This window comes from Ambystoma mexicanum, chromosome 1p (genome assembly GCF_040938575.1).
Source record: "Ambystoma mexicanum isolate Mex_15411 chromosome 1p, UKY_AmexF1_1, whole genome shotgun sequence".
NCBI lineage: Eukaryota > Metazoa > Chordata > Amphibia > Caudata > Ambystomatidae > Ambystoma > Ambystoma mexicanum.
The window spans coordinates 594,070,443-594,085,855 of NC_090921.1; the positions used below are offsets into that span (position 1 = coordinate 594,070,443).

The following is a 15,413-nucleotide window of genomic DNA, read 5'->3' on the forward strand; positions in this document are numbered from 1 at the left end:
TTCTAAAATATATAGAAAATAAGGGTTTTAGGTGTTACTATGCATTTACTGTGTTCATTAAATGCCTCTAAGGTGCTTAAGGGGTGTTTTGACTATGGTCCTATAAGCAGTTCACCCTTAAAGCAGAAAATAAAGTCCAACAGAAGTCCAAAAGTACATCAGCCAGGGCTGCAGAGAGAGTCTCCTCAGGGGAACAGGCACTTCTGGTACTTCTCGGTGCGCGCGCGCAGGTGCGCACAGCCCAGCCTTCTTGAGGATTCATGGAGCAGGTGGGCGGGGCCTATTCTAAAATACATAGAAAATAAGGGTTTTAGGTGTTACTATGCATTTACTGTGTTTATTAAATGCTTCTAAGGCGCTTAAGGGGTGTTTTGACTATAGTCCTATCAGCAGTTCACCCTTAAAGCAGAAAATAAAGTCCAACAGAAGTCCAAAAGTACATCAGGCCAGGGCTGCAGAGAGAGTCTCTTCAGGCGAACATGCACTTCTGGTACTTCTCCGTGCGTACGCGCAGGTGTGCGCAGCCCAGCCTTCTTGAAGATTCATGGAGCAGGTGTGCGGTGCTTATTCTAAAATATATAGAAAATAAGGGTTTTAGGTGTTGCTATGCATTTACTGTGTTCATTAAATGCTTCTAAGGCGCTTAAGGGGTGTTTTGACTATAGTCCTATAAGCAGCTCACCCTTAAAGCAGAAAATAAAGTCCAACAGTAGTCCAAAAGTACATCAGTCCAGGGCTGCAGAGAGAGTCTCCTCAGGCGAACATGCACTTCCGGCACTTCTCGGTGCGCGCGAGCAGGTGCGTGCAGCCCAGCCCTCTTGAGGATTCACGGAGCAGGTGGGTGGGGCTTATTCTATAATATATAGAAAATAAGGGTTTTAGGTGTTACTATGCATTTACTGTGTTCATTAAATGCCTCTAAGGCGCTTAAGGGGTGTTTTGACTATAGTCCTATAAGCAGGTCACCCTTAAAGCAGAAAATAAAGTCCAACAGAAGTCCAAAAGTACATCAGCCCAGGGCTGCAGAGATAGTCTCCTCAGGCGAACAGGCACTTCCGGCACTTCTCGGTGCGCGCGCGCAGGTGCGTGCAGCCCAGCCCTCTTGAGGATTCACGGAGCAGGTGGGTCGGGCTTATTCTATAATATATAGAAAATAAGGGTTTTAGATGTTACTATGCATTTACTGTGTTTATTAAATGCCTCTAAGGCGCTTAAGGGGTGTTTTGACTATAGTCCTATAAGCAGGTCACCCTTAAAGCAGAAAATAAAGTCCAACAGAAGTCCAAAAGTACATCAGCCCAGGGCTGCAGAGATAGTCTCTTCAGGCGAACAGGCACTTCTGGCACTTCTCGGTGCACGCGCAGGTGTGCGCAGCCCGGCCTTCTTGAGGATTCACGGAGCAGGTGGGCAGGTCTTATTCTAAAATATATAGAAAATAAGGGTTTTAGATGTTACTATGCATTTACTGTGTTCATTAAATGCTTCTAAGGCGCTTAAGGGGTGTTTTGACTATAGTCCTATCAGCAGTTCACCCTTAAAGCAGAAAATAAAGTCCAACAGAAGTCCAAAAGTACATCAGGCCAGGGCTTCAGGGAGAGTCTCCTCAGGTGAACAGGCACTTCTGGTACTTCTCGGTGCGCGCGCGCAGGTGTGCGCAGCCCGGCCTTCTTGAGGATTCACGGAGCAGGTGGGCGGGGCTTATTCTAAAATATATAGAAAATAAGGGTTTTAGGTGTTACTATGCATTTACTGTTTTTATTAAATGCCTCTAAGGCGCTTAAGGGGTGTTTTGACTATAGTCCTATAAGCAGGTCACCCTTAAAGCAGAAAATAAAGTCCAACAGAAGTCCAAAAGTACATCAGCCCAGGGCTGCAGAGATAGTCGCTGCAGGCGAACAGGCACTTCTGGCACTTCTCGGTGCACGCGCAGGTGTGCGCAGCCCGGCCTTCTTGAGGATTCACGGAGCAGGTGGGCAGGGCTTATTCTAAAATATATAGAAAATAAGGGTTTTAGATGTTACTATGCATTTACTGTGTTCATTAAATGCTTCTAAGGCGCTTAAGGGGTGTTTTGACTATAGTCCTATCAGCAGTTCACCCTTAAAGCAGAAAATAAAGTCCAACAGAAGTCCAAAAGTACATCAGGCCAGGGCTTCAGAGAGAGTCTCCTCAGGTGAACAGGCACTTCTGGTACTTCTCGGTGCCCGCGCGCAGGTGTGCGCAGCCCGGCCTTCTTGAGGATTCACGGAGCAGGTGGGCGGGGCTTATTCTAAAATATATAGAAAATAAGGGTTTTAGATGTTACTATGCATTTATTGTCTTCATTAAATGCTTCTAAGGCGCTTAAGGGGTGTTTTGACTATAGTCCTATCAGCAGTTCACCCTTAAAGCAGAAAATAAAGTCCAACAGAAGTCCAAAAGTACATCAGGCCAGGGCTGTAGAGAGAGTCTCCTCAGGCGAACATGCACTTCTGGTACTTCTCAGTGCGCGCACGCTGGTGCGCGCAGGCCAGCCTTCTTGAGGATTCATGGAGCAGGTGGGCAGTGCTTATTCTAAAACATATAGAAAATAAGGGTTTTAGGTGTTACTATGCATTTACTATGTTCATTAAATTCTTCTAAGGCGCTTTAGGGGTATTTTGACTATAGTCCTTTAAGCAGCTCACCCTTAAATCAGAAAATAAAGTCCAACAGAAGTCCAAAAGTACATCAGTCCAGGGCTGCAGAGAGAGTCTCCTCAGGCGAAAATGCACTTCCGGCACTTCTCAGTGCGCGCTCGTAGGTGCGCGCAGCCCAGCCCTCTTGAGGATTCACGGAGCAGGAGGGTGGGGCTTATTCTAAAATATATAGAAAATAAGGGTTTTAGGTGTTACTATGCATTTACTGTGTTCATTAAATGCCTCTAAGGCGCTTAAGGGGTGTTTTGACTATAGTCCTATAAACAGGTCACCCTTAAAGCAGAAAATAAAGTCCAACAGAAGTCCAAAAATACATCAGCCCAGGGCTGCAGAGAGAGTATCCTCAGGCGAACAAGCACTTCCGGCACATCTCGGTGCGCGCGCGCAGGTGCGCGCAGCCTAGCCTTCTTGAGGATTCACGGAGCAGGTGGGCGGGGCTTATTCTAAAATATATAGAAAATAAGTTTTTTAGGTGTCTCTATGCATTTACTGTGTTCATTAAATGTTTCTAAGGCGCTTAAGGGGTGTTTTGACTATAGTCCCATAAGCAGCTCACCCTTAAAGCATAAAATAAAGTCCAACAGAAGTCCAAAAGTACATCAGTCCAGGGCTGCAGAGAGAGTCTCCTCAGGCGAACAGGCACTTCCGAGCACTTCTCGGTGCGTGCGCGCAGGTGCGCGCAGCCCAGCCTTCTTGAGGATTCGCAGAGCAGGTGAGCGGGGCTTATTCTAAAATATATAGAAAATAAGGGTTTTAGGTGTTACTATGCATTTACTGTGTTCATTAAATGCCTCTAAGGTGCTTAAGGGGTGTTTTGACTATGGTCCTATAAGCAGTTCACCCTTAAAGCAGAAAATAAAGTCCAACAGAAGTCCAAAAGTACATCAGCCAGGGCTGCAGAGAGAGTCTCCTCAGGGGAACAGGCACTTCTGGTACTTCTCGGTGCGCGCGCACAGGTGCGCACAGCCCAGCCTTCTTGAGGATTCATGGAGCAGGTGGGTGGGGCCTATTCTAAAATACATAGAAAATAAGGGTTTTAGGTGTTACTATGCATTTACTGTGTTTATTAAATGCTTCTAAGGCGCTTAAGGGGTGTTTTGACTATAGTCCTATCAGCAGTTCACCCTTAAAGCAGAAAATAAAGTCCAACAGAAGTCCAAAAGTACATCAGGCCAGGGCTGCAGAGAGAGTCTCTTCAGGCGAACATGCACTTCTGGTACTTCTCCGTGCGTACGCGCAGGTGTGCGCAGCCCAGCCTTCTTGAAGATTCATGGAGCAGGTGTGCGGTGCTTATTCTAAAATATATAGAAAATAAGGGTTTTAGGTGTTGCTATGCATTTACTGTGTTCATTAAATGCTTCTAAGGCGCTTAAGGGGTGTTTTGACTATAGTCCTATAAGCAGCTCACCCTTAAAGCAGAAAATAAAGTCCAACATTAGTCCAAAAGTACATCAGTCCAGGGCTGCAGAGAGAGTCTCCTCAGGCGAACATGCACTTCCGGCACTTCTCGGTGCGCGCGAGCAGGTGCGTGCAGCCCAGCCCTCTTGAGGATTCACGGAGCAGGTGGGTGGGGCTTATTCTATAATATATAGAAAATAAGGGTTTTAGGTGTTACTATGCATTTACTGTGTTCATTAAATGCCTCTAAGGCGCTTAAGGGGTGTTTTGACTATAGTCCTATAAGCAGGTCACCCTTAAAGCAGAAAATAAAGTCCAACAGAAGTCCAAAAGTACATCAGCCCAGGGCTGCAGAGATAGTCTCCTCAGGCGAACAGGCACTTCCGGCACTTCTCGGTGCGCGCGCGCAGTTGCGCGCAGCCCAGCCTTCTCGAGGATTCACGGAGCAGGTGGGCGGGGCTTATTCTAAAATATATAGAAAATAAGGGTTTTAGGTGTTACTATGCATTTACTGTGTTCATTAAATGTTTCTAAGGCGGTTAAAGGGTGTTTTGACTATAGTCCTATAAGCAGCTCACCCTTAAAGCATAAAATAAAGTCCAACAAATGTCCAAAAGTACATCAGTCCAGGGCTGCAGAGAGAGTCTTCTCAGGCGAACAGGCACTTCCGGGCACTTCTCGGTGTGTGTGCGCTGGTGCGCACAGCCCAGCCTTCTTGAGGATTCACGGAGCAGGTGGGCGGGGCTTATTCTAAAATATATAGAAAATAAGGGTTTTAGGTGTTACTATGCATTTACTGTGTTCATTAAATGCTTCTAAGGCACTTAAGGGGTGTTTTGACTATAGTCCTATAAGTAGTTCACCCTTAAAGCAGAAAATAAAGTCCAACAGAAGTCCTAAAGTACATTAGGCCAGGGCTGCAGAGAGAGTCTCCTCAGGCGAACAGGCACTTCTGGTACTTCTCAGTGCGCGCGCGCAGGTGCGCGCAGCCCAGCCTTCTTGAGGATTCACGGAGCAGGTGGGCGGGGCTTATTCTAAAATATATAGAAAATAAGGATTTTAGGTGTTACTATGCATTTACTGTGTTCATTAAATGCTTCTAAGGCGCTTAAGGGGTTTTTGACTATAGTCCTATAAGTAGTTCACCCTTAAACCAGAAAATAAAGTCCAACAGAAGTCCTAAAGTACATTAGGCCAGGGCTGCAGAGAGAGTCTCCTCAGGCGAACAGGCACTTCTGGTACTTCTCAGTGCGCGCGCGCAGGTGCGCGCAGCCCAGCCTTCTTGTGGATTCACAGATCAGGTGGGAGGGGCTTATTCTAAAATATATAGAAAATAAGGGTTCAAGTGTTACTATTAATTTACTGTGTTCATTAAATGCTTCTAAGGCGCTTAAGGGTGTTTTGACTATAGTCCGATAAGCAATTCACCCTTAAAGCAGAAAATAAAGTCCAACAGAAGTCCAAAAGTACATCAGTCAGAGCTGCAGAGAGAGTCTCCTCAGGCGAACAGGCACTTCCAGGCACTCCCGGGCTATTCCTAGTATTTTCTTATTTAGAAACGTTTTGAAAAGCTGCCTATTCAGAAAGTAAATGTCAGTAACCAAAGCCCTACTAACATATTTTTGTTTCTATAGCAACCCTCTGAAATATTCCATCTGACATATACAATTATTGACTATTTAATAAGGATACAGTTACTAGCAGTATTTGATCTAATCTACTTTGAGACATGTGCTTGTGTTATACTGAATTGCCCCATTGTTGGTCATCCTGAGGCACCATAGGGTGTATTTACTCTTAAAATATATATTCCTGACTTGTATATGTTATTGGGAAACAATTAAACAGAATGCTGTAAAAAAAATATATATATTTTTAACTAGAAAGACAAGACACCAGTGGTTTTCTTTAAAGACAATGCGGTGCGACCTGAAATAGAGTTCCGTAATGTTCGGTTATGTGCCAATGATGCTCTACTTTTCCTGACTTTTCTTGCCACAGTACTGTCTTTTCCGGCATACCTTCTGGGGATTGACAAAGACCGTCTGAATGACAAACTGACGAGTAGGAAGATGGACAGCAAGTGGGGAGGCCGGTCGGAGTCCATTACTGTCACCCTTAATGTGGAGCAAGCAACCTACACGCGTGATGCCTTGACCAAAGGACTATATGCTCGGGTCTTTGACTTCCTGGTAGAGGTGAGCAAAAGTCCATTGTCCTATTTAGACTATTTGACCAAGCTTTCAATCTAGGGAAGCTCCAACTTTGAAAACCAAAATGCTAGATTTGAAATGATCTCATCATTTGCGAAATGTTTTTGAAACTGCATCTCTATTGGGCCTCTTGCTATTACAGTAACATTTTTGTGGTTGATACTAGAATGTTTTCTCCTCTGGCATCACCATTGTTTGCCATATTCTAATATGTGTTGTGTTGTTCTGTTCTATGTTCTTGGCATCCTCAACCCAGGTCTCAATGACCCTAATGACCTGAACGCTACCTCTGTAGCGAATGCACTCAACGCACTAGGTTTCAAGCAATGCATCTCTGTACCTACCCACCAAAAAGGTTGCATACTGGACCGGATCACCATCCTTAACTGTCAAATCACTGTCATGTCCAACTGCCTGTGGCCTTGCACCGACCACCACATCATGACCTTCACCATTGCCCTTAACAGCCTACCAGCCCGCAGCACCATCCCGATTAAACCACTGGCCGTCACTCGCAGTTCACAGAAATTCATCAAAGACCGTATCCTTCCCTTGCTTGACAGGTTACAACCAGCGGGCCTTGCCCAGCTTGACCCAGGCAAGCTCGCAGACTTATATGCCAACACACTGTGGCAAGCACCCCTTGCTCCTCGTAAAGCGAAACCCACTAAACCCACTACACACCTCAACTCCTGGTTTACACCTGGCCTTCTAGCACACCATGCGAAGAAACAAGATACTGAGAACAAATGTAAAAATTCCCCCTCTGACATTCCAAAATCCTCTTTCAACGCAGCTGCCCAAACCTACAAGACAGACATCCTAGCTGCAAACTCATCCACCTACCACACTAGAATCGTCAACGTAAAGTCCAACACCTGAGAAATCTTCACAATTCATGGAGAATTGGAAACGTCCTTCCCTCCTACCTACACTCGATTTCTTTTAAGATGAGACATGGTGCGCTAAGGTACAAAATGCCCTCCTGAACAAAATCACCATGCAACACACACAAATATTACAGAAGCAAGCCTCCACCAACCCCAATAGTCTTCCACTTCAGACATCCCCTACCCCCACAGCTCTACAAGACCTCCCTCATTCTGTTTCAACTCCATCTCTGAGGACCGAGTCACCTCTTTGCTTAAATGTCTAAAGCCCTGTAGATGCAAAGGAGATGCCTGCCCGGCTGCAGATATTAAAGACTGCGCCAAAACCCTTGTCCCCTTCATTATCACCTTTATCAACTCCTCCTTTACCACCTGCAGAATCCCTACTAGCCAGAAAGAAGCCTGAGTACTCCTGTTGCTAAAAATAAAAAATAATATCCCTGGTGCCTACTATCCCCACAAACTGCCGGCCTGTCACAACGGTCCCCTCCCGTTTGAAGCTCCTGGATAGAGCAGCTTATATCCAAATTCAGCAGTACTTGCAGTCCAATCACAAATTATGAATACAGCAATCAGGATATGGGACTGAAACTGCCATGCTTGATCTAAAGAACCAGCTAGATGAAATTAAGGACACAGGGAACTCAGCCCTCCTACTACTATTGGACCTCTATGCAGCTTTTAACTTAGTGGATCATAAAATCCTCTGCCGTCACCTGACATCTCCGGCCGTCTTCTCACCAGAGGCCTCCAGCTGAGTTGCCTCATTTTTGAAAGACAGAACAATCAGAGTTTTTGCCAACAATGCTAGTGCCCCTACTGCTTCTGTATCCTGTTGTGTCTCTCCCACAGTCTATCAAAACACAAGAGGTGATGGCTTCAGGGGTAGAATCAATATTAACCACTGGCATTGCTCTGGGCTACCCTGCAGACCATCGTAAACCTTCCAGCCAGCACCCCTTTGTTTTTGCTTTGTCACGCCCAGTGGGATGGGTATGTCCAGACATGGGTCCCGTGCCTGCTGGGCCAAGAGACCCAAACTACTCCTCACTGATGAGGCCCAACAAGACTGAAACATGTCTGAGGATGCTTGTGGTCTCGTGCAGAAGGGATGTGACCTAGCAGTTTGGGCTGGACTGCCCCTTTTGGGGTAGGACCAAGCCTTATTTGCATATTGTCTTTCCCCTTCTGTAATGGCTTGGCAGGCAAAGAACAATGGTCTGGAAGGTTGCACAGAGCAAAGTCAGAGGCTAAGATTCATTGTAAACCTTCCAGCAATCACCCCTTTGTTTTTGCTCCCCCTCACTCTATGGCATTTTCATAAACCTCTTTTGAACCTCCTGGACACAATGGGTATCTCCTACAACAATTACGCTGATGATACCCAGGTCCTCCTCCTCCCTCTCTCTGGCAATTATCACCAAGACTCAGAGAAGCTAAACTCTATCTACCACACTATCTAAACGTGTAAGGCCACTAACTTTCTTTTTCTAAACGATGACAAAACTGAGTTGTTCATTGTCAGCCTGCCCACAGTGCTTGGTAACCGTAGCCAGCAACATGCATCTTTCGCCATCAACAGCAATTGCCTCTCCATATCAGAGTCAGTAAAAACTCTGAGAGTCTACCTAGATACTTCCCTCATCTCTCACGCCAAGTCAATGCTATCTCCTCCTCAGCTGCCCACACCACTAAACTGATTAATGCTTGTAGACCCTTCCTGTCTGTTGACAGCACCCTGATAATTGCCCGTGCCGTTATAGGTGCAAGAGTTGACTACTGCAACGCCTTGTTTGCCGGCACAGCCAAGAAAAATATTCACAAATTGCAAGTGATCCAAAATAACACGCTCTGCTCTAAACATTCCTAAACGAGAGCACATCACCTGTGCCAGAAGAAAGGACCACTGGCTCCCGATACAAGAAAGAATTGTATTCCAAACTTTATCAATCACCCTTAGGTGCCTTTCTAAGACTGGCCCCCCCGCCCTTATCTCGCTTGGAAATTTAAGAAAGCCCTGTCCACCAGACTGACCAGAAAGGCCTATGCAAACAGGCTCATCCAGCCCAACTTCAGACCAGCAAGAGCGGGTGGTTCGAGCATCCAAACTGTGGAACTCACAACCCTCAACTCTGAGGTAGGAACAATCTTATTGAGTCTTCTGGAAACAATTGAAAACGTGGCTCTTCACGTAATGTACTAACTGCAACACTGTCTAGTACCACAGTCCATTTCTTGTCTGTTTTTTATTTTTATTTTCTATGGGTTCTCTTTCTGGTGTGGGACTTCATAAGACTTATCTCTTAGTACTAGGGACCTAACTATTAATATAGGCCTGCACTACACAAGCCAGTAGTGTGGCTGAGCTGCCATGCTTATCTTAGAGGGTAGTTAAATGAGCTGTACAGAAGTACAATGAAATCAGTAGACACAAGGGTCTAAGTAAACACTCACGTAAAGTTATATTAAAGTATATGTATTTATATATACACAAGTCACACAAGCCAATCTTAAATCCAGCAACTAGCAATAGCATTCAATGTGAAATGGAATCAAGTTATATAAGAAGCAATAATGCAGGTGAGTAACTTTTTCTATGTTTGACATATCCAGCACACAAGTGACGTCAATTAAGTTCAGTATCAGCACTTCTATATATGCGCTTTATAAAATTGAGCTGGGAGAGAAAGTTTCAAAGTTAGGCAGAATACACTTTAGCAGCTGTTAATAACAAGATGCTCTCCCAGAAGGATATAGGCAGTCTGTTTCCTAGCAATGAAAGTGTTCGCAATTAAAACCTGTGGAGCAAACAACACTGCCAAAGTGTGTACAATCATGAAGATGGACCTTTGGGAAACCAGTACAGCCAAAGTCAAATGGACGGTTCCAATTATGATCAAGATCTTCAGAAGAAAAGTTAGTTAACCAGTCAGTGGTTCCTGAAGAAACACAGCAGCTCAAGGGGAGCTTACCTGATAGTGCACATGGTGCAAGGCCTGCAAAAACGAGTTGAGCTGGACCCTCAGTTGAAGAAAACAGCACTCCCCAAGCCAGGAGGCACCAAAGATAGCACCAGGTAATTACAACACAAGCCCCACAGTACCTGGAAGATGAATAAGAAATTGTAGCTGGCTTCCTTCCAGGTGCAGCGTTGAAGACCCTGATTCCTTCTCCTTGGTTCTGGTGATGAAAGGGGGTACCTCTGGCAGGCTTCTCCAGCAACAATTGGGAGGAGGGGTTGGCAGCAATGTATTCAGCTCATTTCAGCAGCTCCTTGTGGTTTTGGCGTCTTTTTCTTAGCACCAAAACAAAAAGAAACTAACATCACTGGTCAGATTCTCCTCCATTACTCAGTCCTGTTCTCCGGTGTGGGGACTTTTTCATAAAAAACTCCAGTGTTTCCAGTGGAGGTTCACACAGATATCTGCAAAGTTTCAGCCAGATTCGATCTTCGGAAGATGATGCACTCAGTAATGGTCCAGGTACCACTGGTATTGAGATTCTGCAGTTCAGGAAAGTCACAGCAAGTCGACGGATGGGCCAAAATGAAGAAGGTCTTGAAGCCATTTGGTCTCACCAGCCTAATGGAGAAAGTCATTCTTGGCGGGTCCTCCCTGTCAATGTGAAAATGCGGTCAGCACCGCTGGAAGGCTTTTGCGGTCCTGGAAGATGCTGCTGGCATCTCTGCAAATCTTCTGCTTTGGATTCCTTGTTTCAGTGGTTGACTGACTGTAGTGCCAAAATCCTCACCTTTTATGCAGGATCTCATTCATTCACAGTCATTGAGCTGTCAATTACCTGGGGAGTGGCTTTCTCCCAGGACTGTCAGCTGCCCAGTTAGAACTGGTTTCAGCCAGGCATACCTACAGACAAAGGACAGGCTCCTTCCTCACTTCCTGCCTTCCCATATACACTGGGGCCTGGGGAGGCTTCAGGGCTGAAGCCTGCCAAAGGCAAAACTCGCAAAGGACTAATATCTATTCTAAAGGACAGAGTAAATGCCCAGAAGGAACTGACAAATGGCGAAAAAAGGAGTCAGCAGCCATTTTGAGAAAATGGTCACTCATGGGTGCTTTACTGCAGCTGAGAAATCAACCTGCTAATAACCTGCACAGAAGGTAGTAAAAAGTAACCACTGTCACCAGCCATTTAAGTCAGTGTACCAAAATGTTACATGAGAAGTAGGATAAGGAGTTACTATGTAACCCCCCCAGCTCTCCACATAAGGTGGTGTGTGCTGGACCCACAAAGGAAAGGTAAGATAGAAGTTACCTTACTATTCTTGGGAACCGTAGTTCTCACAAGAAAATGTATTTTAACATAAATAGAAGTCCAAGGGACTTTTCAGTGACACTGCACGTAGGGGGCTGCGTGTTACAAAGCAAAAAGCAGATGCCTGTATTAAACATATGGCCCTGATTCATGTAATTATTTGCGTGGAAAACAGGCATTTGAGTGCCATTCTGCCCCCAAATCCTCATTCGTCAAACAGGGATTTGCAGGCAAAATGGCGCACAAATACCTGTTTTAAATGCAAATAATTCATGAATCAGGGCTATGGAGTTTACCAGACTCCATAAACAGCAAAAATTAAAATCCCTGTCAGAGAAAAAGAATGTGTGAGTGGTCAAAAGATCCACTCACTCAAGAGATTAAAATAAAAAAAAGTCAAGTGTCCAGCAAAAGGCTGGGGCTCTCTCAAGTTAAAGGGAATTAGGACCGAAACTGAACAATCTCCCTAACACCAGGTCTTGGCCTTCCCACTAGACCACATGTCGTACTCTTCCCTCCAGTCTATCCTCTCCGATTAGTTTCTTGCAAGCTCCCTTTGGCACATACACATATAGGGTACACTATTTAGTTCAAGGCCACATGCTCTACAGTAGTTGAGCATGGCAGGTAGCTCATACTATTTGCGTTTCACCTTAACCTAACAATGTAATGGCAGCCTCTCATTTGCCATTTATTTGAACTTCTTTGTCAATTCTCATTCTTCTGAAACATGCACACTGAGTATGGGAACCTTGCTCACATTCGAGCAATGTCTAAGTAGATACCTAAAAGAGTCTCCCATGTCTTTGCATCGCTGCTGAGGAAGCCAGTGTTCCTTCAAACGGTGTAAAGGTATTGTTATTGATGTATCATGTCTTGTTTTGTTTTACATAACTGGGGTACTCTTCACAGTTCCCTCCAATGTTTTTTTAATTTTGTATTCGTCCTTTCCCTTTTTCATTTGATTTGTTTCTTTCTGTTTAAAATTTTAAAAAGCCATTTAAAAACCTCATGTATGCAAAGACAAAGTGTCATGGTACAAGAGATAATTGTATGGAATTGCATTGTTATAACACTTCCCATAGGATAAGAGGTTCAGAAGTATGAAATACCTGTCTACTTGGACTCCCATGCTGTTGTGTACTCTGATTTAGAACCTGTCTCCTCTTTCAGTCCATTAACAGGGCCATTCAGAAGCCAAACGAGGAGTACAGCATCGGCGTGCTCGACATCTATGGATTTGAAATATTCCAGGTACTCGTAGACTTCAGATTTGGGCTAGGCAAGACACCTGTTGACATTTGCATCTACCCATAAGACCAATCCATGTTAATGTCTATATTGGGGAAATATACAAAGGGATACATGAAGTTAGTAGTCCCTATAAAATGATCCCTTACCAATCAACCTTTTAAAACATTGACCCACAGCCCCGTGTATTGTGTACAGGACCACATGAGGAGTGAGGCAAAATGGGATGAAAATGAAAAGCATAGTTGATGGCATACCCTATGAGCATTCTGCATGTGTCCCTCTTTGCTTCCAATGGTTTGAGCTCCACACTATCTGCTTGATATGAGTTATAGGCAAGGCCTATGGCACTTGCAACATAAAAGCAATATTTATCCACCCATGGTGGATATAACAACGGGAGAATGGAAGAATCAGGGAAGATATGGAAAATCAGATCAAATGGCATTCATTTAGGAATTTCCAGGCTGAGTGTTGTGGGACTGGAGAACTGATTGCTGGATGAAACTGGGTTTGATAATTGCAACCTGCTATGCTTTCATTATTTGAATTCAGCCCAAATCGTTCTAATATGTACTTATGAACTGGGACTTTGTTCAGCAGCTTTTGTAAAAGATAGATGAAGGTGCCAGTCCAGTTACCAGTGGGAATGTTTCTCTCAACATGACAACACTACTATTGGCCACAGTGCGGCTCATTGCTGACTGCCAGACTAGAGATCACATTTGAATAAGCATAGATTCTTAAACTCACTCCATCACCAACCAAAGGACTGTTTGACACATTGTTGGAATCGCGCACTGCTATTGCTACACTGCACATCTTCTGTTAATAACTGGGGGAATACTAGCTTAAGGGCTGTAGTACTGCCTTCTTTAATAAGAACTGAACGTTCAATAATACATGTCCAAGAACGTTGCTTTGTTTACCCAGAGTAATATGTCAAAGCAAGAGTTTCTAGATAGTTTTAAGCCATTACCTAGTTTTTCAAACGTCTCTTAAAGTGGGATGGGTATGTCCAGATCTGTGCTCCGAGCCTGCTGGGCCTAGAGACCCACGCTACACCTTGCTGATGATGTCCAATGAGGCTGAAACACGTCTGGGGTTGCTTGCAGTCTCGTGCAGAAGGATTGCGAGCTAGCAGTTTCTTCTGGTCTGCCCTTTCTGGAGTGGGACTAATCCCGATTTGCACATGGTCTTTGCCCTTCTGTAATGGCTTGTCAGGCAGAACCATGATGGACTGTAGACTTACCCAGAGCTGTGCCTGGGGTTATGATTAATTCAAAACCTTTCAGCCATCACCCTTTATCTTTGTTATGTCACCCCAAGTGGGGGTAGGGGGGTTCTGGGGTTGCTTGTGGTCTCGTGCAAAAGGATTGTGACGTAGCGGTTTGGGTTGGACTGCCCCTCTGGGGTTGCACCAAGTCTGATTTGCATATGGTCTTTACCCTTCTGTAATGGTTTTGCAGACTGACAATCGATGGGCTTTTGGGTTGTCCCGAGCTCTGCCCGTGGTTATGATTAATTCAAAATCTTCCAGCCATGAACCTTTAGTTTTGCTTAGGTAGTTTTAAAGACACTTAAGTGTCAGCACTTATCAAGTGATACCAATGCATGCCCATTTTAGGCTCTGAAGTGATAATGTGGAAACCCATTTGACGAGATGGCAGACTGCCATGTCTAGGGCAACAGATGATGAACAACAAGGTGGGTAAAATGCATCATAATGTGTATGCAAGTGATATGCTACCTTACAAATATGTGTGTGTTTCTTGACATTCCAGAGGAACGGGTTTGAGCAGTTCTGCATTAACTTTGTCAATGAGAAGCTCCAGCAGATCTTTATAGAACTGACCTTGAAAGCAGAGCAGGTAAGGTACATACATAGTGTATGGAATGTAATCGTGACCCTTACAGGAGATGGATAATTAGGGAGAGTGCTAGAAGTTGGATGTAGTAGTAATGGAAACCATAAATAGTGGCTATCCAAAGGTTAAAACAACAATAACTCCTATAGAAAGCTTTCTGAGGATGTCTGTGTGTTTGGGAACTGAGCATGTGCACAGACATCCTTATCCTGTGACCTGGCTAAAATTCTTCACAAGGAACGGTAACATTGTCCCCAGGCAGCCCTAGACCCCAGTGGAGTGACTAATGCTGCTGTCATTTTATCCTAATATCTTATTTCTGAGACTGTCTGAATCAGTATATATGTATCAATATTACAATGATTTTGATCTTAGGGTGAGTGTTGTGAAAAAATTAAATGAACTTTGCCAAGCCCAGTGAGCAATATAAGTGTGCAACCCTTTTGTCACAGACATAGTTGTAAAATATGAAAATCTGTGGACGTTCTAACGTTCCCACAACACTCTTTGATTTCATGCAAAGAAGTGTGGAACCCTCACTGATGCTATTTGTCGCCTTGCCCTTTCTCAATGGGTATTTTAAAAGAGTCCAATAGGATTGTACTAGACTGTCCACCTTCAATCGATAACCTTCTTTCAAAAAATAATTGATGTGGTTATTCAAAGTTTTGGTAATGTGCTTTACCCACTATGAGGAGGGTAACATTCTAACAGGGGCAACTCGTTCACAATCGCAGACAGGGCTTCGGCCCACCCCCATTATGAACGAACCAAGCTAGGTGCTCCCCCAACCTCAGCAAACAGCCGAGGGAGCTCTCCTGGGCTGGCTTTAACTGAACGGGC

At 44.6% G+C, this 15,413-nt stretch overlaps 1 protein-coding gene across 1 annotated transcript in view; it reads left to right on the top strand.

Annotated features, from left to right (window-relative positions):
• The window catches only part of MYO1F (myosin IF), an 860,973-nt gene that overhangs the window by 598,431 nt on the left and 247,129 nt on the right, over window positions 1-15,413 (top strand). The window contains exons 10-12 of the mRNA XM_069649543.1: window positions 6,078-6,274; window positions 12,625-12,705; window positions 14,487-14,573. Of these exons, the coding sequence (XP_069505644.1) occupies window positions 6,078-6,274; window positions 12,625-12,705; window positions 14,487-14,573 (365 nt within the window). The remainder of the gene's footprint in view (window positions 1-6,077; window positions 6,275-12,624; window positions 12,706-14,486; window positions 14,574-15,413) is intronic.